At 47.6% G+C, this 27,901-nt stretch overlaps 2 protein-coding genes across 2 annotated transcripts in view; one reads left to right on the forward strand and one right to left on the reverse strand.

Moving 5' to 3' along the window:
* Positions 1-212: 212 nt before the first annotated feature.
* Positions 213-2,403, reverse strand: LOC119383170 (mucin-2). The gene is made up of 2 exons (XM_037651196.2): positions 2,265-2,403; positions 213-2,141 (listed from the first exon to the last, which is right to left on the reverse strand). Exon 2 carries the CDS (start codon positions 2,120-2,122, stop codon positions 374-376), a length of 1,749 nt encoding a protein of 582 aa, XP_037507124.1. The 5' UTR covers positions 2,123-2,141; positions 2,265-2,403; the 3' UTR covers positions 213-373.
* Positions 2,404-20,579: 18,176 nt separating this feature from the next.
* The window catches only part of LOC125757164 (uncharacterized), a 74,825-nt gene continuing 67,503 nt past the window's right edge, over positions 20,580-27,901 (forward strand). Inside the window, exon 1 of the mRNA XM_049412437.1 lies at positions 20,580-21,707. The gene's annotated coding sequence lies outside the window, so the exon portion shown is untranslated. The remainder of the gene's footprint in view (positions 21,708-27,901) is intronic.

Raw genomic sequence — 27,901 nt, forward strand, 5'->3', positions numbered from 1 at the left:
TAAACTTCCACATGAGCAGGTTGTTGACTAGTTGCTTCGCACATGAGTTGTCAAATCGCAACGTTATTCGTACCATCAGTGCGATTAGGCATAAGCGATAGCCGAGAAACCTCGCCATCGCTTACGACACATCCATGATTGGATGCTGATGTGGTCACTGGTGCGATGAGCACACAGGAAGAAAGGAAATGTAAGCAGGTGCGATAAAAATGCCGTGTTTTATTGCTGAATCTCGGGACACCGGTCAAGTCTCATGCATGCAAAATGCGCACGGTAAAAATCCTTAAAATAGGGCGAACAAGCGCGAATAAGCATGCTATTTACAAGAATCACATTACATTATCGCTGATATTACTACTGGAAAGACCGTGGTTCAGCGAGTTTTCGGGCGGACAGAGCGGACACCCAAGACCGTAAAGCTCGCAACCTGCGAGGAAGTAGGAGACGGGGTCGTGGAAAGCACCGCGGCCGGAACCGGGGTAGTAGAGAGAGTCACTGGGCCAGTGGTGACGTCTGCCGCCGTAGCCACCGCCAATGGTGCCCTTGTAGCGAGAGGGACAGCTTGAACCACTGTAGACGCCTGGGCAGAAGTGGTGTCCATGCCCGGAGCCATAGTGGTCTGGGCGAACAGCACTGAAGGGGCATCCGCGTTCACCGGAAGCGTAGGCGCTTCGGGTGTTGAGGTAATCACAGTCTCTGCACGAGGCTCAAAGGAAGCTGTCGCAAGGGCGCTGGTAGAAGCCGGGGCTGCGATGGTTATGTTTGCCTGCTCGTGGTCAGGAAGGCCAGGAGTGGACGCTTCTGGTGACGTAACCAGGACAGTGAAGAGCCCAGCACGCGGATCCGGGGAACCCAGAGTTGTGGTGAGAACAGTGCTAGTTGAGTCTGGGAAGGCAGCAGGCTCCGCACCTTCAGAAGTTACGACCGTACTTCCGTGGAATACCTGCGTTTTTTCGAATGCGACGTCCGTGGTTGACGTGGCATCTGCAGGAATAGAAGCAGGTAGTTCAGTCCAGGTTGTGGTGGCCGTGAAGGGGTTGGCGCGGAAGTCCAGCGAAGTTGGGGCAGCGGTGGCGGGAACAGCAACGCCTGTCGGAGTCACGGTAGGCAAGGTGGCACGAGTAGATGTCAAGGTGCGTTCCACGGACGCCGTGGTAGAATCAGGAACCTGGGTGGACACATGGGTTACCGAGGAGACGTCTGCAGGGAGGGAAGCAGGTACAATGGTCGAAGTGATAGTGTTAGCCCAGACAGGAAAGGTGCCAGCGCGCGGAACCGGTCCCCCTAGTGTAGGTGCCGCGACACCGACGGTGGTAATGGCTGCCGGAACAAAGCGCGGTGCCGTTGTTAGGCGGGAGCGACTTGTCGCCTTCGGAACAGTGGTGGTAACTGCAGGTGCCGGGCTGGGTTTTGTGGGAGCATCAGTAACAAGAGATGGACGAGTTGGAACCGAAGCATGGCCCTTCTGTTGACGACTTATGGGGCCGATGACCTGCAGTTTCTTCTTGAGGACCAGTGAATGATGATCAGCAGACTGGTGCTGGTGGTGATGAGCAGCGGCACTGTCGTCTCCGTGAGCGGTCCGGTTCAGCCAAACCGATGCGTTCTGCAAGAGGGCCACCACAGGATTGACGACCCTACCGAAGACCTGACTAATGTGACTAATGGAAGTAGCGATATGACTGCCGACATGATGGGTCCCAGATGAGCTGGATTCTGACTTCTGCGGCGAAGTGGGTAACGTGGTATTCACAGGAACCTTGACGACGCGGCACATGAGGACTGGGACCGTGCTCACGTTTGACGCACCGGGCACAGTTGCGGGATTGAGCGCCGGAGACTGCCGATGGTTGTGCTGATGCCCATGAACAAATTGGTGCTGGTGAACATGCTGACCCTGTCCTTGATGTGCGTGCCCGTGAGCGTGCCCAGTGTGGGAACCATGGTGCGCCGGCAGAACATGATTGAAGTGCCCCTGAGGCTGGGACGACATGCCGTGGCCATGATGGGCGTGCTGTAGTGCCGGGTGGATCTGCCCGAAGTCGAAGGTTCGTCCAGCGAGATCTTCGGCCTGAACCGCGAGCAGACAAACGGCCAACAGGAAAAGTGACACGGGCTTCATCTTGACCGGGTAAGTGAACCTGGGTGCACGTAACAAGAGAAACGCATTACAGGTCAAGGCTCACAATATTACACACCAAAAAGCAACTACTCGAATAGCAGTATCAGTATATGGAATAGGCAAGAACAGAAATGCATCGTACCTTTCCGGGGCGGTGATCTTTCCAGGAGTGGCGTTCCCAAGTATTTCATCGACGCGTTTTATAGCTGGTATATTGCCACTCCCCCATCTCTTATCGGTCGACGGCCAAAGCGTTGTTGCGTCACGTCCCTCAAGAATAACGTGTCGCCGAATAATGAAATAAAAAAAGACAGGTTTTGTTGAATAAGAGCGCAAGAAGCCTCACGTAATCAAACGCCTGCGCAGGTGTTAGATCGCAGCTGCTTACGCGCAACACTGCTGATGGTGTTCTTCAAAGACGTTGAGGCAGGTGATCGCACTGACAGCTAGACTGATAGCTGCCATTGCATTGATGATAAACTTGTTGGGGTATGCAAAAAAGCGGGGGCGTGTTCCTCAATAAGCACTGTGACGTCACAGTCCAGCAGTTTGAGATGAAACAATTAGCCCTGGGCCTCTATTCGCACTTAGTGGAGCATGTTTCCGCAATATCTCAGCACACACTGCAAATAAGATGAGGTCAGTTTGAATGAGATGTTTTTAAACAGCTGGTGAGCTAAAAAAGCTAGTGAGCTCTACTATGAGTTCAGTGTGTCAAGCCAAGAGATAGGCAATGCCAGCCAACGCGAACAATAATTAGCGACAGCGATGCTCCTAAACGTAGTGCCTAATCGTTATTGTAATGCATCTCCTCAAAATTCAGTGAACACTGAATAAATTCCTTCAAGGTGAAATTTTTAATAAACCTCCAGTATGATTGCAATGCTGTCCAAAAGTATACGCTGTACAAAAACGCACTTATAAAATAAAATATGCACATATGAATACAATTAGAGGTGCTGTTACTCTTTACTGTCGTGTGCCATTTGTTTGAAGCAACATGTACGATGTTCAAATTACACCTCTGCGCATCATGGCTTTAAGTGAACCTGTATTTTTTTTTTCATTTTTATGTGGAAATATGGGAAGATAGGCTGCGTTAGAGCCGGCTATCTCGACATCCTGAAATTGATATAGAATTATTGAACAAACAAGAAAAAAAACAAAACAAGAAATCATGAAAATGGTTCATTGATAAATCTGATTATTCCTCCGCCGGTTTGTTGTTTTACACTCCGAGTCGTTGGTAACTATCGCTCACTCAATTTCATACCCGCGACACTCATTACAACGATAACGGTACAATTCATTTGAACTCATAAAAAAAATTCGGCAGATCCCACGCACTGTGGGAATCGATGTAATGCGAAGCAGCCGGCAAAGAGCTGCATACATCGCCTTGTCTTTGAGACAAATGAAATCATTCATGCCATGACACCTAGTCCACCATATATCGCATGTTTGCCATGCACGCATGCATGCACAATCTAGTGTACACCATGCCAATGAAACGCATATTCTGGTATATAAATACATGACCTGTCGTTTACGTTCAACACGCACTCGTGTCATGCCATACCAATTTTGGTATATATCACGTTAACAAAACGGCCGGAAGCGCACCATGACAGTGGCATGTAAATCATACCGTACATGACATTAATACCTCTCATTTATGTTCGTCATACAGTCACATCGCGCAATACCAATTTTGGTGTATATCAAAGGAGCGAAATGGCTGCGAGTGCACCATGAGTAGAGCATGTAAATCATGCCATACATGACATGAATATTATGGTTTTTCATGTTACCACCTGTCACTAATGTTCATCATACAGTCACATCGCGCAGTACCAGTTTTGGTATATATCAAGCTATCGAAATGGCCGCGAATGCGCCATGAGCGTGGTATGTAAGTCATGACATACATGGCATGCATGTCATAGTTTTCATGTTACCACCTGTTATTCATGTTCTTCGTACAGTCACATCGCGCAATACCAATTTTGGTGCATATCAATCTAGCGAAACGGCCACGAGTGCGCCATGAGCATGGCATGTAAATCATGTCGTACATTTCATGCATGTCATGATTATCATTGTTACCACCTTTCATTTACGTTCGTCATACAGTGGCGTCGCGCAATACCAATTTTGGTGTATACCAAGCTAGCGAAACGGCCGGGAATGCACAATGAGCGCGGCATGTAAATCATGACATACATAACCTGCATGTCATGATTTCCATGTTACCACCTCTCATTTACGTTCGTCATGCAGTCGCGTCGCGCAATACCAATTTTGGTGTGTCAAGCAAGCGAAACGGCACGAGTGCGTCATGAGCATGACATGTAAATCATGTCGTGCATGTCATGCATGTCATGATTTTCATGTTACCACGTCTCACTTACGTTCGTCATACAGTCGTGTCGCGTAACACCAATTTTGGTGTATATCACGCAAGCCAAACGGACGCGAATACACCATGAGCGTGGAATGTAAATCATGACATACATGACATGCATGTCATGATTTTCATCTTACCAACTGTCATTCATATTCTTCATACAGTCACATCGCGCAATACCAATTTTGGTGTATATCAATCTACTGAAACTGCCGCTAGCGCATCATGAGTGTGGCATGTAAATGAGGTCGTACATGACTTGCATGTCATGATTTTCATGTTACCACGTCTCACTTACGTTCGACATACAGTCGTGTCGCGTAACACCAATTTTGGTGTATATCACGCAAGCGAAACGGACGCGAATGCACCATGAGCGTGGCATGTAAATCATGACATACATGTCATGGATGTCATGGTTTTCGTGCTACCACCTGTTATTCATGTTCTTCATAAAGTCACATCACACAATACCAATTTTGGTGTATATCAATCTAGCGAAACGGCCGCGAGTGCGCCATGAGCGTGGCATGTAAATCATGTTATACATGACATGCATATCATGATTTTCATGTTACCACGTGTCAGTTATGTTCGTCATACAGAAATATCTCGTAATACCAGTTTTCGTATGTATCCCTTCATTTAAACGGCCACGAGCGCCCCGAGACCATGTCATGTAAATCATGCTGCACATGACATGCGCGTCATGATTTGCATGTTAGGACCTGTCATTATGTTCGTCATGAACTCTTGTCACGCCGCACTAATTTTGGTATATATGAAATTAACGGAACGTCCGCAAGAGCCCAAAGGCCGTGGAATGTAAATCATTCTGTTCATGACATGCGTGTCATGATTTTCATGATATGACCTGTCATTTATGTTCGTGATAAGGCCATGTTATGACACACCAATTTTGGTATACATCCGATTTACGGAACGGCCAGGGAGCCCAAAGGCCGTGGAATGTAAATCATGCTGTTCATGACATGCGTGTCATGATTTTCATGATATGACCTGTCATTTATGTTCGTAATAAGGCCATGTTATGACACACCAATTTTGGTATACATCCGATTAACGAAACGGCCAGGAGAGCACAAAGTCGTAGGCGGCTAGATAGATAGATAGATACGCTCAAAGTCGCAGAAGTTCGCTAAGAAATGCTTCGCATTTAAAAGGTCGCGGGATCGAATCCCGGCCGCGGTGGCCGCATTACGACGGAGTCGAAGGGCTAGAGGCCCGGGTACTTAGATTTAGGTGGACGTTAAAGGATCCCAGGTGGTCAAAAATTCCGGAGCTTTCCACTACGGCGCCCCTCATAATACTACCGTGGTTTTGGGACGTGAAACTACCACAATTGGTATTATTATTAACTCAGAAAATAGCAGATGTACCTAAGAAATCGTTTAGTCTTGCTCGTCTAAGTCGTCTTTTCCGTTCCATGTTTATTGAGCTTTTCGTAAAAGCGGCCCACCATTTTGAATCCCACGCCGAAAAGGCAAGCAGCAGAAGAAGGCGTTGAATTTGACCACACATAAAAAAAAGATCAGCGGGAAACGTTTAGTGATAGTAAATGTTGCTCTTGACATTTTTTTTTATTTCGAGCCACACATACTGAGCGCGTGTTTCTACACGATGTATCCGTCCTTTTAATCTCTTGCATCGCTTTTTTCTCGCACTGTGTTCCTTTCCTTGCGCAGTCTTCACAGCTGCCGCAAAGAACACCATGCCCAGTGCCACCAAAGGTAAGCTGCATGTGTAAGGGGGTGTTTGCCTCAGCGTCGTCCAAAGCGGGCGCCTGAACGTAAAAACGATGCCGAATATTAAAAAAAAAAGCCACAAAATATTAACATTCAATCGGTACCTTGACATGCCCCTTGAGATCCGCACAACCCCGCTGTTACCAGATTCGTTTTATCGAATATCGTGCGCCGCCCGAGAGGTTGGCGGTGGCTGTATTGCTCAAAGAAAAGAAGATAGCGACTACTTGAATGCAGTAGACAACAGCGAACCTGTCCCATTCGATTATATTTTTCGGTGGCGCACAACTTGTAGACGAAGCAGCCCCTTTTATACGCTCACACATTGCTGCCGTTCAGCTCCTGAAGCACGAAACTCATCGCAGGCTGGGGATGGTAATATCGATGAATGATTGATCAATTAATCGACGAAAAGTGTCTTGGAAAACGATTAATCGCCACCGGTGTCCACCTTTAATTTTACCGACCTAATCGATTAAACTTTTTCGATTAACCGATTTACAGACAGTGACAGGAGTGACGCGAAAGTTTTGAAGTCGTGCTAGAATGCTGATTAAGAGCCGCGATTGTGATGCTGCGCCGAGTGCATAATGGAGGAACGAGAGCGTTGCTCTAGCGCCGACTGTTTTCTCTAGTCTCAATTAATAATAATAATAATAATTTCTCTGGCTTTACGTGCTAAAACCACGATTAGTGAGCCTTGGCGAGCGAACTCTCCGTGATAACATTTCCTGCGTATGTCCCATCGATGTATCCGTACGAACCATATTAGAAGAGAACTATTTGAATTCGGGCAGTTTTTAAGCTATGTAGTACACTTTTGCGGCTGTGCTGCTATAATTTTGCCATGCATAGCAGGAGCGTGCCGATACTTTTTTACTTCAAGCGGGCAGCGCAATTCCTTCTCCAATGGTTACTTCGTCGTAATTGCGCTAGTATAATGGATAATGAGATGGAAAGTCGTGGTTTCTTTCACAGCTGCAGGCGTAAAGCTGAGTGCTTGAATGCTGCGCCAGTCACGGCCTGCTGTAGAATTTGCAGGTTTGAACAACGCATTTTAGATAAGAACATACGCGTGTGCGCATGGTTCCGCATGTGATTACATATTAGTTACTGAGTCATTAGTCATTGCAGTGGCAGAGCTGTATATACAGGAAAAGCAGCTAAGACGGTTTACTACGCTAATATCTAACACAGTCGTACAGAGGTCAACAAGCTTGTATAGAACTGTACTGTGCGATGTCAGTGCACGTTAAAGAATACCAGAATGTCAAAATTTCCGTAGCCCTCAACTACGGCGTCCCTCATAATCATATCGTGGTTTTGGGACGTTAAACCGCAACAGTTATTATTACACTTGTCTAGAACGCTGGAGCGTCGCGCTCGGGACTGCACGAGCGACATATAGAGATAACACGTGGTTTGAGATTGGCCACGTCTGAGCATGCGCGGACCCCAATGACGCACCTGCCTTGCATTTTCTCTCGTTGCTTATCGCCGCGGGTGCAATAACTTTTTTGGCCGTCAGAAGAGCTGTCTGTGGTGTGGCGCCGCAGAAAAAAAAAGGAAAAGAAAGAAAACGCGGGAAATCGACCGGATCCAAGCTATGCAAGCTATGCGGCACGATTATCCTCGGTTAGCGGTGTCATCCTTCCGGCATCCCGTCGCGGATATATCGCGCTTTATCTTTTTTTCGGTGCTACATCAGCGACAGCGCTTCTGATGGCCAAAACCGTTGATGTAGACACGACGATAAACAAAAAAAAAGGGAAGAAGGAAGAAAATGCAAGGCAGGCCCGTTGTAAAGGCTACGCTTGCGCAGTTGTGGCCTATCCCAAACCACGTGTTTATCTCTAGATGTCGCCCGTGCAGCCCCGAGCCCGACGCTCTGGCGTTCTAGACCACTGACTAGACAAGCTTGTTGACATCTGTACGCACGGTCAAACAATTTCACGAAGAATGACCATGATGTGTGTTTCCCGCTTACAATATACTATTTATGCATGTTTTTCTTTTTTATCCTACCGGATTAGCTTTAAAAAAGAGGCTAATGCAAATTATCTAGTGGGCATTGGCGATGGAAATCCATGGGTGGATCACTGCTTCTGGTGGTGCAGGTGAGGCAAGCTTGAGCTTCAGTGCCAAAGAGGGCTGGGGATTCAACGAAGGGACAGTTAGTCTCTATAGTTATAACTCTCGATGCGGTTTGAGAGCTCTTTGTGATCATTTCAACTGAGATATACGAGCGTCCATGTGCTACTTGCAAAATAATATTTACAAGTAAAAAAATGAAGTCACGCCCCACCCTCCATTGCCCCCAGCTTGTGTGCACACCTGTATAGATATATGTGCACGGCAATTGAGTTGTCGATCGCATCAACGTCGGCAGCGTCCGAGTGGCTATCCTCACGCATTGACTTAGTGGCCACTCATATAGCCGGTGTCGTGTATGTTTAGCGTGTTTAATATTCTGTAAAACACAATCATTCGTTGGTACGGACCAAAATAAGGGCAACGACGTGGGAATTGTAAATTGGGGTATTGTTTGTAATCCAAACAACGATGCTAGTGGTGTTCATTGACCAAGTGAAAGCCAAATATCTGCCAAGTGATATTCCTTTGCTCTCTAGAAAACATAACGTTGTTCGAAAAACACACACACACAAAAAACGTAGCTTTCTTTTATCACTTCTGAACTACATGAAAGAAGAGAAATTGTTTGATCGGCTCGTTTCTTTGTTAGACACAACTAATGAAACCAACAGATAATTAGCCAAGGAAAGCACAGGGCACAGTATTTGTTGTTTCTTTAACTGCAGTGTGGTGATACTGACTTAAATTGTAAAGAATTAAAGAGGACCAAAAAGAAATCTGGAAGCTTGCACTAAGCCGCGCAAGGCTTGGCACAGCGAAACTGGACGATTCTGAAGACTCATCTGGTTGCTTCTAGGTTGTTTCTAGGCCTTAGGTAGATGATGCAGGTTGTTTATAGGTTGCTTCTAGGTCGTTGCTAGGCTTTAGCTAGGAGGTGCTGGGCTTCTACGTTGAATCTCAGCGCAGAGAGCTTCGAGTTAAATCACACACATTCACAGACAAGACACGGATGTCCAAACTCCAGAGACAGAAACTCGCGGTGAAACCAAGCGTTCGCACATCTCATAGATGTATATACGGGCAGGTCGTCGTTGGCGTAGTCTTTCCATCCCTTCGGGGTCTTCTCGCAGCCGTCGTTGCCTTTCCCATTCCCTACTGTTGAGCTAACTGTTGCCTTTTTTAGTGGACCAGTGGCGAGTAGTGGGATTTACCCAATTTCTGTGGCACATACCCGTTTATGATGATGATAGTTTTCTGATAGGCCGCACGAACTTCTGTGACATATACCCGTTTGTTGGGCTAACTGTTTCCTTCTTCATATTTGGTAGACCAGTGGTGAGTAGTGGGATTTACCCAATTTATGTGGCACGTTCCTGATAGGCCGCACAAATTACGCCTGCCTTAGGCAGCTTCGCAGTTAAAATCACCCTTTCCGACGGTGCGATCTGAATCCACAACCTTCGAAGCTGAGCTACGACGGATGGCGCTATGGTGGCACAAATGAACGAGAACACAAGAAAGGCACGGGAAGACACACACACACACACACACACACACACACACACACACACACACACACACACACACACACACACACACACACACACACACACACACACACACACACACACACACACACACACACACACACACACACACACACACGCACGCACACACACGCACGCACGCACACACACACACACGCACACACACACACACACACACACACACACACACACACACACACACACACACACACACACACACAGTGTGACTTACTCCGTGCGCGGCTCGGCTATCGCAAACACAAAAGACCAGCGGAGCTTGGGCAAGCCCACTAAAGTAATACCAAACCGAAACATGTCTTGGTTAGAGACAGGGAGTCCGATCTTTGCATGACGTCAGCGTGTTTCAAGTGTGCATAATGCTTTCCAAGCGATCTGACATTTAGAACGGGCATTGTAGATTCATCTTCGGACACCTCGTCAAACGCCTCGTGATACTTATTGGTAATCGTGCCAAAGGGGTGTTCTGTTAGCCTAGCAAACTCGGTAGCCAAAGTCTCGTGTTCATTATTTTTTGCCTGATAGAAAGTGTAATCTTCATCTTGGTTGGTCAAGTAAAGCCCTTCGATGTTCGGTATTCACACAAGCGCAGCAATCCAATTGCACCATCGTTCGGCTCCCGACGTTCGAAGCACTGACAAGCTGCGTCAGGTCATTCAATATCCGGTGCAGTTTTCAATTTAATCCTCCTTTATTGGTTTATTGGTTCGAGACAATCATTAGCGCTGCGTCCATAACGCCAGCATTTGGTGCATTGTGTAGAACGAGGAGTTTGCGCTTGGCTAGACAGCATCTTCATATTAGGAGCGGAGCTCCTTATGGCATCACCTGGTCGGTCGTCGCTCGATCCGGCGTGCGCTGTCCCATAGAGATAGAAAAAATAAAAATAATAAAAAAATAAAATAAAACACAAAAAATTAAAATAAATAAGAAATAAAAAATATTAAAAAATTTTAAAATTGTAAAAATAAAGAAATAAAAAATAAAAAATTAAAATACATAATATATCTATAAATAAACATAAATAAAAATAAAAAAAAAACACAAAATAAAAAAAGAAGAAAGAAATGAAAAAAGGAAAAATGATCAAAGCGGCGTATCGCTTTCATTACTGCTGGGCGAAACCACTGAACATTTCACGGTGTAACCATGATTGCTTCAGGAGCTTCGCCCAAGCTCTTCATCATTCGTCCGTGGATATGCTGTAATTTTTTTTAGTGGGCCGGAGGTGGCAAGTGGGGCTTGCCAAATTTCTGTGGCAAGTGCTAGCTAGGTGAAGCTGCGCACGACGGAATCGCAAACATAGCCACGTTCTGACACCGTAAAACCGAATGTGACAGCGCCTTAAAAATGCTTCAACACCATTCGCTTCGGGCATCCGCACAGGGAATTTTATTGGGCGCTGGTAACGTTGCTGGTAACAGCGGTCAAGATGGCTGTAACCGCATGAGGCAGCCAACACATCGTACATGGCTGTAACCGTATGAGGCAGCAAACACATCGTACAAACGACAAGTGCACCGTACAGGAAGACACAGTTATCTGTCTTACTGTAGTATAAGTCACTACAGGAGGATACGCGGACCACTTGCAGAAAGAACAAACATACGTTATGATGGGGTGAAAAAGAAGAATGTGAAAAGGCTAGAAGAAACTGGCACTCATGCACTTACATCAGTTGGTAAATACTGTCACTTCTGTACTCGAGCATGTGGGGAACACGCTTGGCGCTGCTCAGATTCGGCTTCAAATTAACACATTTTACCTTATACGTGCATGCTTGCAAAGAGTGCCCTTAAAATGGCTGCATAGGAGACAAGAGAGAGACAGATTATCCCAGACTGTACGTTTGGAAAAGTGTCGACCATAGAGTAACATATATTAGGATAAGAGAGGTCACTTCAATCGGCCCCTGCAACTGATTCGGGTTCTCAGCGCACCTAGCGGGTGGGTGGAATCTTCTAGCGATTAGTAAAATTACATGGCCTCCGGGATTGGTTCCGTGCGAGTGCTTGTCCCAGAGGCTATATCTTGATTTTTTTTAAAAAACACGTTGCTTGCATCGAGTAGATTCGTGTAAGCTGTACCGCCAGAGGGGCAAGCACACGATGCTACTGTATCTTTATTCAGACATTTAAAACAAACACGACGATCGTTGCAAGAGGCGAGATCTTTTATTTTCAAGTCATATATTCTCAGTAAGCACATGCACGTTTTTTTGTCAACGTTTGTAGCAGTAGTTGCCGTAGTACTTGACTCCGGACGGCATGACCTGGAAAAAATTCACAGCATATCCACGGGTGAATGATGAAGATCTTGGGCGAAGCTCCTGAAGCAATCATGGTCACACCGTGAAATATTCAGTGGGTTCGCCCAGCAGTAATCAAAGCGATAGCCCAGTACATCATCAAAGACGTGACAAATACTCGGTGAAGTGATGATCGGTGAAAATCGGTTAAGTGATGGATCGGTGATGGGTCGTAGTGGGATGTTTGCAAAGACGAAGTAGTGGGCAGTTTGCAAAGGTGGTTACGCCGGACAACGGAGACGTGACAAGGTTAGACTAAGAGGAGCTTCGCCCCTAAAAAAAAGTTAGCTGTGTCTACTTTCCCGCCTTCGCATAAATTTTCTCCGATGCACTTCACCCCTTCGCGAAAAACAGTCATGTGCAGTTGCCGCAGCTGAAAAAAAAAAAGAAAGCAAACTTCGGTGCCATGCCTGAGCTACTGAGGCAGGAGTGTTTATTCAGAAGAATACGTCATAGTCACAGCGAACGAACATTCTTCTCAATTCACAAGTTCTCTCTGATTGCGCTCGTAACAAAAGCTTCAAGCAATATGCGAACGCCAAAAATAACGATCCTAAGCGTAACTGCACTCTTTCACGCATTTGCATAGACATGCATTGAATTAGAATGCACAAAACCTAACGACGCACGCGGCGACTGACTTTATCGCGCCAAGGAACGATTTTCTCGCAGACGTGCTGCGCAGCATTCCAAATTACTGTTTCTCACTTAATGTGAAGCAATCCACGAACATTATGCGCGAAGTGAAGAACACAATAAAGCTCTCTGCGCCGAACAGCAACAATGCGTGACAAATACAGTACGCACTTTGCAAAAGGATCAAGGCGTTCTTACCAAGCAGCAGCAGCTACAAAGCAGAGAGACGTTCAGGCAGACGAATACAGCGAAGACCACGAAGCACCTCGAGCACGTTATCCGTACTTCTTCATTGCCTTATATGTCCACGAACACGGATCGTGATAACTTTGACATCTCGTCGACGCCATACTGCACTTTTCGAACCCGATCCATGCCCGATCCCCGATATCGAACCGTCCAATCGCAGACGATAAAGGCTGATTTAGAGCCGCACTGCGAACCAGGGAAAGGCACGTCCACGATGCACTAGAAAAGGTACTGCAGCAGATAACTATCTAGTACGCGCGTTTGCTGGAAGAGAGGGAGTGATGTAGTGCTCTCTAACGGGTGGAATGAAGCTCCGGCGCTTTTTGGGCAGGAGTGCCCACTCCTGTAAATTGTACGTTGTTCTATGTGTCGACGATTTAGAGTATTGTGTACTCCATTATCGTCATGTTGCAACGTGTCGTGTACGATTAGCACAGGCGATCCTGCAGTTGCTACTGGAGCCAGTGGACCAAGGTCCACACCTCGCATAAGTCATCCTGAAGAGTCTCCGTGTTTGATCCGGTTATATTTCGCTGTTCGGCTGCTTATCCAAATAACATTTTATGTAACCTAGGCAATGAGAAGTATTGCAAAAAGGAATTAAGTTTCCATTTTATCCTTTAATAAAACGACTTCACGGTAATGAAAATTCCTGGAATGGTGCCGTTTAAATGTTTGTCGCGAATTCCTCACGAAGCAAGGGACAGGTTCAACAAAATGAAGCGCTGATAGTCCTAATAATTAATTAATTAATTAATTAATTAACGACAAATCCCCGCAGAATCTTTTTTGGGATTGTCGACAAGTGATGCATAAGCGCAGAGCTTTATTAAGGCGAAAGCCTTAGATGCCTCATGAAACGCGAAAATTGACCGTCGGCGTTGTTAACACGAATGGTTGGGAAAATAAAATGAAGCAGAAAAAGCGACACGCGCGGCTCGTGGCTACGCGCGTCATACAAGACGCCCGTAACGTCCACATAAGCACTACAGAGGGAACTAAGAAGTGACTGAGAGCATTTGAGAGGTAACGCAAAAGTAGTTAGGAGGTTAGTGAGAGTAATTGAACGTAATTTAGGTTAACGCGAAATGAAGTCAAAGTGTACAGACGTTAATATACTGCACACGTATTGTGATTCGCCGCCAGTCCTCCTAGCATGGGATAAAAGACCCTGTGACCTTTTGTAAGTTGGGGACTTCCCTCGAACGTTGCTTTGGGGAGGCATCGGCATGGTGAATTTCGTCTTCTTCCTAGCGTTCGTCAGCACCTGGAACGACCCCACAAAAGCCGCATTCCGCGACCACCGAAACGCGAGTGTGGCAATAAATTTTCGCAAAAGTCTAAATTGTCCTGATGTCTACATTCTTCCATGTCGGCTTTACATATTGTCGTAGAGTGGGATTCTAAATTTGCCAGTGTCGGCACTCAGAGATCAGGGTGCATCGGCGTGTTTTCGTTATCACTAGCGAGATGGCGCGAAGGGCTCGAAGAGCTCGAAGAGCGCGCTTTAAATGTCGTCGCCCACCGCGTTGAGATGAGCGTGCGTGTGTCTCTACAGGGCGTGGTCGCTCCTGCGCGCGCGCTTATCTTGTACGTATTGCGCTCTCACCGCAGGTTTGCGTTCAAGTTACAGAGAGCACGAAGGTCATTTCGCTCACCGCAGCGGCCGCTTTTGCGAAAGGAGCGCGCTGCTCACAAACAAATAAGTTACAACTGTGACAGTTCGCGCTCATCCTGTATATACTTGTGCGTTCGTTTCGTGCGTCCTCCTTTGTATTTGACCAGCGCGATTTAACTGTCAGGCTGTGACAGTTGTTAGTTCGCGCTCATCCTGGGTATGTTCGTTCCGTGCGTCCTTTCTGCTTCAGCAACGCGTTGGAAGTTTCGAGCTGCTTTCCGTTCTTCGCGTGACATTACACCTTGTTGCTATAGCATTCATTGCTTCGCCTTCGGGGCGAAACAATGCACAACAAACGCTCAACTACGTCTGTGAAGACACGTTTTACTTTCGTATTATACCGATTCCTATGATAGAGGGATCAGCCATGTTTTTTTTTCTCTTTCTCTCTGCTTCTTGTATCTCATTTCTGTATCTTTTTCTTTCCTTCTCTATCTATCTTTCTCGCTCTCTATCTTTATTTCTCTTTTCTCTCTCCCTGCTTCCTTTTCTCTCTTTGTTTGTTTCTCTTTATTTCTCTCTTTCTTTCTCTTTCTGCCTTGCTTGCTTTTTCTATCTCTTTATGCCTTGCTTTTTTTTATCTCTTTCTCGTATCTGTTCCTCTCTATCTCTTTATATCTCTTTCTCTCTCTGTAAATGTTTTTCTGTCTTCGTATCTCTGGCCACGGCGGCTGCATTTTCGATGGAGGCGGAAATGTTTGAGGCCCGTGTACTTAGATTGAGGTGCAGGTTAAAGAACCCCAGGTGGTCGAAATTTCCGGAGCCCTCCACTACGGCGTCTCTCATAATCATATCGTGGTTTTGGGACGTTAAACTCCAGATGTTATTATTATTATTATTATTATTATTATTATTATTATTATTATTATTATTATTATTATTATTATTATTATTATTATTATTATTATTCTTATTATTATTTCTTCGTATCTTTTTATGTCTTTTCTCTCTTTTTCACGTGTTCGTTTGACACACGCATCTGCTGCACACGGTAGTGGGGTTTGCCCAATTGCTGTGGCGCATACACACTTCAGGAGTTTTCTGGTTATACCGCGCAAACTATGGCGACATCTTCGCTGTTAGAATATAACAGCTTCGCTGTTAAAAAATAAATTTTCGCGGTGTTGCTGTGTTTTAACCCACTCTGAAAGTCGCGGGCCAAGTGCTACAGGCCCGTGTACTTAGATTTAGGTGCGCGTTAAAGAACCCCAGGTGGTCGACATTTTTGGAGCCCTCCCCCAGTTTCTAGTGCTGAAGCACAGCGTGTGTTCTCGTGGGAACTTTGTGAACTTGACAGAAAGAGATATACCCAGCAAAATGAAGCAAGACCGTTCAACTAAATTCAACCAGATTTCGCTACTTGAAGCTGGACTGGTATTATGGTAACTCTACTAATTAATATCGGCCCACGGCTTGAAGGAACAACGGCTTCAACGTTTAATGTCCCTAATGAGCTGTTGGCCCAAAATTACTCTGGCAAGAACTTTATCTGTTTTAGACTGACTGCATTTAGGCGCGCCGAACTTATAACTTATTTATTTATTTGCGACGTGCCTGTGGTTTGAAAACCAAGCAAGAGGGGAAAATATTGTGCTTTGATTTCTATGTTTTTGCTTATTTGAGATCATATTACTTATTGTTCAATGAGAAAAACTCTACTCACAATATCGATTTCGTCCTTTCGGCTCCTTTTCAAACCTATACCCAGCGGCAAACCTGCCCTTCGGCCTGACATCGAACCCGCTACCTTGAGCCTGGCAGCGCTACGCGTCAACTGCAAAGTTACCACGGTGTGTCTCGCCTGTTCTTCTATACACTGCATCCGACGTGGTTGTCCAGTGGTTAAGGAGCTAGGCTGTTGACCGGAAGGTCGCGGGATCGAATCCCGGCTACGGCGGCCGCATTTTCGATGGAGGCGGGAATGCTAGAGGCCCGTGTACTTAGATTAGGGTGCACGTGAAAGAACCCCAGGTGGTCGAAATTTCCGGAGCCTTCCGCTATGGCGTCCCTCAGAGTCATATCTTGGTTTCGGCACGTAAAACCCCAACAATTATTATTCTTATACTGCGTGTCATTTCTCTGATTTCTCTTGCCTGGTTTTGTTAGGAGTCGTTCCGTCTGTTTATAATTGCCTCCGATACTCGTTTCAAGTGCATAGATCGTGACTTGCCACTATGGGTTGCTTCCACTGCATCGCGCAGGTACCTTGCGCTTCTGCCACAACGCACGCACAAGCGTACATAAAGTAGGGTTGAACCCCCCCCCCCCCTCCCACCCAAACGACCCCATTGGCGTTAATATCGCCGCTTGATGCGAGGATGCAGAACACAACGTGCTAGGCTGCAGTAATGATACAGCTCTTTATTTAGCGCACTTTTGCCCAGCAAATCAAGCAACTTGTGGTATAAGGTACAACGATATGGGCGAGCACAGCCGTCGGTGACCGAAAATCTGATCTGTTTTACGAATGAAACGCGACGGCTTTTATACACGTGTCAACGTAAATTCCAGCGTAATCATTTACGCTAAGGAAAGTTCTGGAATGTATACATGTATCCATCACTCATGTGTCAGATTAGAGTAGGCGATAACATTCGAGAAGCGAAGGCGTGCCCTGCGCCGAGTGCTAGCTTCGTAAGATTGGTCATCAGGGAAAAATGGTTGCCGGAGGAGCACAAGTTATATGCGTGTCAATGTGTGATATGAAGAGTGGATGAATTCCCGTTACGTTTTTCTTTTTATTGCGATAGCAATTATATGGACAGTCTCGGCTGGTTTTTGCCGCCGCCGTCATGCACCGTATATATATATAAGTCCCAAAGAAAAATAACTCAGAAAAATGCTTCCGAAGCGCGGAATCGAACCAGCGACCTCTCTTTCCGCAGCGCGTGGCGCTAACCAATACGCCACAAAGCGCAGATCCTCCAGGTAGGTTACAGCGAGCGTTATATACACACCCTTTACCGCTGGCAGAACTCAGAGACGGCAGGCGCTTATAAGCGTTTCTTCATTACCAGCGAGATGGCGCGAGGAGCGCAACGGGCGCATTTAAAAGTCGTCGGCCAGCTCGCTCGCTTCTTCTAATATTTGCGCAGGGAGAACCTTGCTCTTCCGCTGTCTGCTCGCGCGGTAGTTGCTGGCGGGGGGCTGATGTTTTTGCAGCGTAGCAGCGCGCCCATCACGGGTCGCTTTTTTTGCTATCGCATTCATTGCTTCGCCCTTGCGGCGAAACTATGGCTTTTCTTTTTAAGGCGAAAGCCTTGAGTACCTCGTGAGAAGCGGAATGTGACCGTCCGGCGGCGTTGACATGTGGGGCAAAAAATCGAAACGCGCGATAAAACATCATCCTCACCATCACCTGCTAATAGAGTCAATTGTATACAGATAAAGACGTATAAAGACACGAGGAAATGGATAGATGAGACTGATAAGAACTGATAAGGGCTGCTAAAGGCTGATAAGACTGATGTCGCTAATAACGATGTAACACACGCGGAAGGAAGAGAACAATCGCAAACAAAATTAGGCCAACGCGTAAAGGCTTTCGCCGTCAAAGTGGTCTTAGCAATCGATAACCGACACCACGGAGTCTTTCGAATATATCACCGTATACATTCAATGATCGCGTGAACGGGGTCGTGGAGTGCAGGAGAGCTCGCGAAATCACGCCAGATTTAACACTTGATGTCGCAATTATGCTCTGCAAGTTACGTCACTGAAGTGACAAAAGCGTACGAAAATGTGTTGCGCTGCAGTTAATTTTTGAAGCGCGTCTCATTCACTGGTTCTGAGGAATGCGTTATGCATCAAGATTTAGCACATCTTGACGCTTTTTGGTTCTGAGCTTACAGCCGGTGGACGGCAGGTGTTGAGAATTGAGCGCAGCAACTATCGCCTTTTACAAACCTGATTCCTCCGCATCCCTGTGATCCTAACCCCTTTTACAACTTTTTTTTTTTTTGCATCCTCTGTATTGTGCCGCATTAACAGGGCGTCGTATGACTTTCTCGACTTTCCGTTTAAGATAATATTTGCCTCCTTGTACCGGAGTATGACGTCAGGAATGTAAGCACAAAGTGATTTCAAAGTTGTAAAGAATGCAGCTGTGAATTCTTTAACAAAAATAGGAGAAGAGACAAAGGTGTCAAGAAGAAAGACAAGATTACATTTCTTTTTTTCCTGTGTATCGCGTGCACTATTTGTAAGGTTTCGAGATCCAGCTTGGTATTAACATTGCTCCGCACGATAAACCCAGGAGTGTGAGCCGCGTCTCGCGCTCTTTGAGTGACCAGGCATCAACGGATAGTTGCGTTGTGGAAACCTTCATGGAGAAAGAAGTGACTTAAACAGTAGTAGTAGCGGTACTGCTTATTTATTACCAACAAGCATGTTTACACCTTCGAGGCATATGAGAATAAAGGTCGCTAGAAAGCAGCTTGACAAAGCTGACATATACCTTGTGTACATGGAAGTTCAGGGCAGACAACACAGAGTGCACTGATCGGACATAGGTTAATTATAGTGTGATCAGGACAAGCGGTCAAGAGCAGTACATTGCGGCAACAAGAAAGCCACAACAACATGAAGCATATAAGTATGGTACACTTTTGGCTGCTCAAAAAACAAAACGACACTCTCTCAATCAATACTACACTGAAACAGAAAAGAATAATTCTCGTATGTTTTTAAAAGAAAGAAAAAAGAGATGGTCATACTTTGTTGCGTGAAGTAGTTACTGTGAACGGAGACTATACCGTATGTGCGAAAATAAGGACAACGCAGAGTTTATTTTGTTTCTTTTTTACAACGCGCACTCACCAGATAATGGGCTGGCAGGTAACAGCGTATGTGACGCATACTTTCTGCATTGTTCCCTCGTTCTCTCGCAAGCTGTTTTTTTTTTTTTTAATTGGGGGTGAGGTAGGGGCCAAGGGGAGGGCAGGGGACCTATGCGTTGTGTTTTGAGTATGCATGCTTGCTCTTGGCGTGACAAGGGGGGGGGGGGGAGGGGTGCTTCCGCATGCACCACCCTGCCTCCCCCCCCCACACCCCTGCGTCGCCTCTGCGAATATTACTTGGCATAACTGTTTCTTTTGTGTCATTCGGTTGTTACCAACAAGCACAAAACACGGCACTTGAAATGAGACCCTCTTTTTAGCCAGTTCTGTATTCTTTCGAGTTTTATCATTTGTTCATTAGGTTAGCCCCAATGCCGAAAATACGGAACAAGGGCTTTTCTGCAGTGCTCCGCTGTATTCCGGCACGCCTCGTGGTACGAAGCCTGCGCGCATCCCAAGTGCGGAAGCCAAAAGAAAGCTAGTACCACGGCCTCGCAAAAACCGGGTATTACTCCGCTCTCGGGGCCGTCGATCCAAGCGGCGCAGCCCCTCAACTACGGCGCCGCACCTCCTCCTTGATAGCAGTTGAGGGGGGCCATGCTCCGGCATCGTAAGAAGCGGGGAAGAAGTAGAAGAGGAAGAGGAGGGGGCAACTTGAGATGGGAAGAAGGGGCGCAAGCAAACCGAAAAGACCGCACGCTCGACCCCCCCCCCCTCCTTTCCTCCCCCCTGCGAGCCGCCGCGGGGGGATCCCGGTTGCGCGCGAACGGGGGTCGGTCGCCCTGCTGCCTGCCGGCGCCGCACGGCGTTGCAGAACGAGAATTTTTCCGCCATGTGTCGCCACGGGCCTTTTTCTTCGCTGGTTGTTGCATAGTGGTGGAGCCTGGTGGAGCTGGCGCGGCTGCTGCCTGCTGGTGCTGCTGGTTCGTTGGCTCCGCCTTGCCCACCTCGCGCGGCAGCCGCAAAAGCAGCAACAAAACGCCCGCGCGTCAGACTGGCACGCTGCTTCGCTTTGCCCGTCGGCTTGCCTGACTCCTCCTCGCTCTCTCGACCCTCTCGCATTGCTGCTGCTGTGCCGCCGTCCAAACGACGGCTGTTTTCTGGCCCCAGCAGCGAGGAGCGGTTCGCCGGCTGGAATGGATCGCGCGAGGAGGCAGCGGCGAGCAACAAGTGCTTTCCCTCATAGCAGCAACGCGGTCGTGCCTGCGGACGGTGACATTCGCGAGCGCTGACTGCTCGAGTGAAACAGCCGGCCTGGCTTTCTACCAGTCCCAGGACTAGATCGAGAAGAACGCAGAGGGATCCGATGCTCGCACACCTTCACAGCCAGTCCGCGCGCCTCTCCTTTGCTCTCATTTCATACAAAACCCGGTGACAACAGCTTGCTGCCAGTGTGTGTGTTGTGTGCGCCAAAAGACGGGCATCGGCAGCCCAACCAGAAACGTTTCCCCAGTGCTTTCAGTTCACACCTAATCGAGCCCGAAGTGCGCAGAAGATTGTAATTTTCCCGAGTGTTCTTTCTTTCTTTTTTTAAATCCTAGGCGAATTTCATTCGACACTTGCACGAAGTGGGGAACTTCGTATTGGGGCCATTCATTGATTTATTCCGATTCCAAAGGTGCCCACAAACATCCCGTGACGGCTTCCTTCGAGTAATCCCTTCGGCCCTCGTCGACGCGAGATCGGCTTCTTCGAGTGACGTGCCTCGTGCGTGATAAAGAGTGTGCATCTGGTGTTTAAAAGTTTGCATCGTGCTACCACAGTGGTGTGCGCGTGTCCTGCAGTGCGTACGGCTGTCTTCCCAGTGTTCCTGCTTCGTTTCGCCGAGGCCGTATACAGGGATTCCTGTGTGTTTCTTGCGGAGCGTTGCATTCCGGCGGGCGCGCCTATGGATGTGTCTCGACAGCGGCCATCCGCTACCGGCGGGCCGCACTGACCGCCGTCCGTCCCCGATGCCGTTCCCCTTCGTCTGGAACGCAGCTTCGCCGCGGGCGGCGCACCGCTGCTGAGCAAGAAGACCACCGCAACAAGCTCCTACACAGAGGTGCGTGCCTTCTTCTTTCTCTCGGCTGCTGGTAAGGAGGGAAGGGAGGGGTGAGTAAGCTCAGCCCTGCGTTCTGCGGGGCTTTATTTTCTTTTGCCCGCTGGTCGCGGGTTCTTCCTCCGCTTCCTCGCCGATCTGGGTGCGGGCGCCAGCCTGTCTGCAGCCGGGCGCCCTGGAGCTAGCCGCTTAGGCTGCTTCGTACGACTGCTGTCGTAGCTTGGGGGCCTCCTGGAACTGCGCCGGTCGCCGAGGGCCCGAAGGACGACGCGAACCGAGCCTGCCCTGCAGTGGCGAAATAAATGGCGCTGGTGTGATGGTGGGGGCTGCTGCTAGCGCGCGCCGACTGCCTCCGTGTGTGCGTGTGTAACAGGCTGGCCCATCGTTTTACGCGGAGCTTAATCTGCGCCCAAGAGATACGGCTGCGGCGCTCAACAATTAAGAAAGGAAATAACGAGGAAAGAATAAACGTCTTTCGTTATAACCAGCGGCTGGGCCTCAGCTTGCTGCTCACGGGAAAAGGCTATCCGGTATTTTCTTCTTCTTCTGATCCTGTAAGGATATAAATATTGTGTAATGGATGTCCCATGCGAAACTATGTAGCTCTCTGCCGCAGGAGCTGCGTAAAGCAAATCTCGTTCGAAAGAAATATTGGAGCACCAATAGGTCTGCCGAGCCGTGCGAATATCGCCGTGGACTTCTAAAGAGCCTGTTGGGGGAAACGTTTTTTTTTTAAATATAATTCGCCGAAGCTGTCAAATGAGAGCCGAATTTCACCTTTCTTCGTTACGTAAAATAGTGTTGGCTTGTGCCCTGCCACGGTCGGGATGTACATGATTTGACGAGTCACTGTAGGCTCGTGTAAATGCATCAAACCAATTACTGCATGTCACGCATATTAGTGTTGAGAATTGGGCAAGCTGGTTTGACATTCCTAAAGTGGTACACCGCACCAGGGAGAATGATCAGCGCTCTGGTCTTTGCTTTGACCGGCTCGGCTTCCTTTGTGCGCTGTACCAGTTTGAGGATGTCACGTGTAGCTCCCTCGACTGAGTTCTAATTATCTGCCGTTACGTCACAACGCTGGGTCGCGTGCTTTCGTGAACCACATAAGACCATCGGAGTTTAAACATTATGCACTAGATCTTAGGGAACGTATAGTACACCCACCCACTAATTATGATGACTTGAAACACATGTGCGTATACTTCTAAATGAGCGATAAGAGTTACAATCGGAACGCTCCCGCCTACTATTCGCCCCGAGATCGGGCTACAGGTGGCAGCACTGTCGCCGCGCTAGCGTGGATAGGCGGCCGGCGGCGTGTATACAAATGTACACAGCGGCGCTTCGTTGTGAGCTGCTTGAACTGATTGTCGGCGAATAAAACGCGTTGACTGCAGCCTTCTGGTAATATGTACGTTCTCCATTGCCGAATCGATGCAGCGCAGACTGCCAATGAACGGGATGCTCCTCGGTGACAGTCTGTGGTTTTGCACCTCGAAATTTACTGCTGTTTCATTTGAACGTGTTTACTTGGTGTCCCGCCTACAACGCAGCTCTGTTGCGTGACTGAACTAATTACGTATTTACTTCTTTCTTGCCTGGCTACCGAACAGCACTTCTTCCATAGCTTGTGCCCCGCCTACTACGCAGTTCTGTTGCGCGACTGAACTAATTACATATTTACTTATTTCTTAAATGGCTTCTGAATAGCACTCTGTGCACTGTGTGCACGAATACACACCCGTGTTATTTTCTTATTCAGCTCTACATGATATGTAGGGCAGTTGATAAGAAATTAAGCCAGAAAAGCTACGTGGCTGACAGCGCTTTAACACTATGAAGATCTTTCACACGTAAGCGCTTGATTCTATTCCAGCAACAGTGTAAAAAGGAAACAGTTCAGTACAGAGCTTTCTTAGATTCATTACCTGCATGACAATGATGCAAACGAAGGAGTGGCTAATTTATGGGACAAAAGTGAGTTGTTTCTTTTTTTTTTTTCAAGCCAGTGATGCTCACTGCCTTCATCAATATATAGCAAGGCCGCACAAAAGCTCAAGCTAATGTAAAAACAACAAAGATGAGGTTTTGCTTGAAATTACAACAATATGACTGTAAGGCACGCCGTATATATGGATGAATTTTTGACCATCTGCGTTCTGTAACGCGAACCTAAAGTACACCAGTGTTTTAGCACACATTTCGCCCCAAGTTAAAACAGCGCCCAGCAACTCAGCTTTATCACTTCAGTGTCATTCCATTTTTTGTTCTTTTTAGGGGATTATTTAAGTACCGAAGAGTCAGACTTCACTTGTGAAAAATATCGCTTTGTAGTGGGACCAGGACCGTACAATAAAAGCACAACTAAAGCTCGTCACGTAACTGATAAAAGACAGTCACACAATTATACGCCGGGCAACAAGTGTGACACGCAAGTGCATGGCTTAGAGCCTTGTTTTTGTTTACCACTGAGTCGCTACAAAGCGCTGCATTCACACGATAGCCAATGCTCCTCATGTTTAGGACGACGCCAACTGCACTTTACGATGTGCTTGAACTACAAAGCGGCACCCACACTGAAATGATCCTGGCGAAGGCAGGGTACATCGACCACACAGAGCACTTCGACAACTGCACTCACTGATCTTTTTACAATGCATATACAGCCTAGAAAGACCAAATGCTTTTGTACATCATGGTAGGTACACGTACAAGCATTTAAGAGTGCGCTAACACAACAGACAAACTGCCCTTTGAAGACGTGCATGACGTACGTGCCTATGCAAACACGCCGCGGCTAGCAGACGACGCAGGGAGCTATCCACACTCACGGCCGGGGCGCGCTTCAGCCAGTAGTCGCCAGACGGCGACTCCGCTCGATCTCGGGGCGAGTACGCGAGTACTTCAAGGCTTCAAGCCGGCCTTCGCTGGAGACACGACCAGCTATGGCCGCTGAATACCTAACGGATTCGACAAGACACTGCTTCGCTTCATACACAACGCCAGTATTTTGGCACTCGTCTAATGCTCATATATACACACAAACTATTATGCCTTAAGGGCAAGTCTATGCATCGAAAGAAAAAAAAAAAAAACAGCCTAATAGCGAGGGTTCAGAGTTAGCACCTGCAAAAAAACATCATTTGGGACATGATTAGTGAGGATTTTCAACCGTCCTGATCGCCCGAATTGTCACAGCCTGGAGATCGCGGAGATACAAGATGGTGAAAGCCACTGCCTGATAACCTACGACCACGCATGTGATAACTTCGCGCTGCCTCTGCAGGCAATCAACATTCACAGTTTAGATAAGAAGATAAGCGATGTGTGCACGCCACATACCTGACATCCGGCTTCCTTACAGCGCATTTACCGCCCGAGCAACGATATCAGCTGCGAGTTGTTTCAGTATTTGTTCGGCTGTATTAGAGAGTTTCAAGGGCACGCTTGGTCCGTACCGCGTGTTGCTGCCATGGGAGTGGCGGGGCTAGTCAAGCTGCAGATTTTACCGCTTTTACTCTGCCATCCTCGCCATAAATGGTACATTTCTGTTTTGCTACAATTGTGCCGATGTGGTGAAACTAAGCCAAATGTCAAACTGTGATGGCTGTATAAGGCACAACGTGACTTTAGTGAAAGCGCAAATTCTGTTCGTTCTGTTGTGGTATGGCACCGAGAGTAATACACGGAACGAGATGAGAAACCATGCAAGTAATGGGTGGGTTGTGCGTCGCCACAAATGACGTTTCGTCGACCCGTTTCGATGCAGACTTGAGTGACGTGTACACTACCATGGTTAGATTACTTATATGTATTTACATCACGCGCGCGCGACATGCAGGAATATCGTTCAGTGGTGTCACGTGCAACGCGATGAAAGTGTGGACATTGAGTGCCCGGGTTGTTGAAGTCAGGGTCACGGAGGCTCGGGAATCTTGTACGCACACAAATAGGAAAATGTGCTCGCACATACCATTAGTGTGCCCTATTCGCCTGCTACGCTGTTCGGCTGTTGGCCCGAAAGACGCGGGTTCTATCCCGACCGCAGCGGTCGCATTTCAATGGATGCGAAATGTTAGAGGCCCGTATACTAGGAGATGTCGGCGCGCTTTAACGATTCCCAGGTGTTCGAAATTTCCGGAGCCCTCCACTGCGGCGTGCCTCGTAATCATATCGTGGTTTTGGCACGTAAAACTCCAGAAGTTCTTCCTGTTCTTCCTTTGGTTATTATCACACGCTTCTCACATTGAGAGGATATGGCTGGGGAAGTAGGGAGTAAGGATATATACTCGCTGGCAGATGCTGATTTTTCATTGTCGAAATTATCTGCATATTACGACGTATGCTAACAAAATGGATTACGCCGTTCTGTAAGAGAGCTAAGTATGTCAACATCGCTATAAACAAAAGAAGGAAAAGAAAACTAATAAGAGCGCTGTTCTTGTCTTGTTTTTCAAGTGCGCAAGTGTTCAAGCTGCAGACATAGCAGTAACGAGGCTAACTAACGTGTGATGGCGTCACGATGACGTCGTGATGCACCAACGATCTGGCTTATGAAACCGACACAGATTAATTTTTGCGCATAGAAAATAGTAAATGTGGTTCAGACATTCTTTGGGGAGTATTTCAGCACAGTCAACGTGTGCACTTACAACGCATTTTCAGTACGACCACCGATAAAGGGCGGGGTACTGCTCAACTGAATTATCAGTACACATATGGCAACTTTCGCACGGTTCGCTCCGGTCACTGCGCACCGACAATTTTTATGCATGCACATCTAGCAGCCATCGACGCGATGTTAGATATGACATTTGCGATCGTTAGAAAAAAGAATGCGCAATGGAAAGATTACACGAGTACGCTGCTAACTGATTTACGTGCAGTTTCATTGTTTTTTAATGGATTACATCGCTTGTCATCATACCATCTGGCGTGACGTGAATCAACACAGCGAAATGGTGAGCTCGTAAGCTGAATATAGACCGCCTTGGTAAAAGTAGTCCATGTCGCAGAATGAGCAGCTTACAATTTTGAGCGCAAATATCGTGTTAAGCTTTCTTGTCTAGAACATTGGATTCAGAGGATAGAGACGTAGTATACATAGTTATTTTAGCGAAAGTTGTAGTTTAGCGGGACAGTGCAAAAACCGGCCGGAAAAAACCGACTCATCGCCGCAGTATATATAAGAATGAGTGGACTAATCTAGGAGGTAGCAGTATCGCGTCACGCATACAAAAATCAGTTCTATATTGAGGAAGCTTCCACACGAAAGTCCCTCGGCTGGGCTGCGGTAAAACTCGGCTCCCCCTAACGAAGGACCCTGCTCGCGACTATGGCAGGAGCTCCATAACTGCCCTCACGTGGCAAAGCCTGCATGTTCCAGGATTTGGCGCTCGTAGTTGCCTGGCACCACTCCTTCTTTTGCGCCGAATGCAGTGTTGGGAAGACCGCAGGGATAGCGAGTGACTACTTTCTTGCGGCTACAGAGAATGGTCGAACTGGTAAAATTTCATGTGCGATTGCGGTTACCCAGTTTTACCGGAAGGCTTCGTACAAACCTCGCAGTCTTCGCCGAACAAATATGAGTGGCCGCAGTGCACCGCGCATAGCCCGCAACGGGACACTGTGACTCCCTTGCGCAGTTCCCGACATGACATAATTTCTTGCCGCCACGTCCAGCGCCGGTACTCCAAATGTACTGACCTTATTTCGCAGACGCCTCCAGCGGCTATCGCGTTGCGCTGGCAAGCAATAGGCCGCGGGTTCGATTTCGGATTATGGCAGCCGAGTGTACATGGGGGCGAAATACATAAACGCCCGTGCGCTTACGTTTAGGTGCTCGTTAGCCCTACACTCCGGCGTACCTCATAATCATGTCGTGGTTTTGGCACGTAATGCACCGGAATTTCATTATCCTTTAGTTCGTTGTCCCTCTCAGCGTCTACGAACTCTTTTCGACTGCGTTGTCGCTATACGTTGGCAAACTATGCAAGCACGAGACGGCGTTGCGGAGGTAGCGACCGACGCGGCGCGAATCGCCCGCGCTCCCTTCGGTGGTGCGTCGGCGGCTGCGATCAGCGGCGGCTGATCCGGGATCAGGCCGCCGGGTCACGGGGGTCGGCAGCAGCACCCCCGCAACTGCCACCCCTCCACCACCACCACCACCACCCCCGAAATCTCCCGCCGGA

The sequence above is a fragment of the Rhipicephalus sanguineus genome, chromosome 2 (genome assembly GCF_013339695.2).
Source record: "Rhipicephalus sanguineus isolate Rsan-2018 chromosome 2, BIME_Rsan_1.4, whole genome shotgun sequence".
Taxonomy (NCBI): Eukaryota; Metazoa; Arthropoda; class Arachnida; order Ixodida; family Ixodidae; genus Rhipicephalus; species Rhipicephalus sanguineus.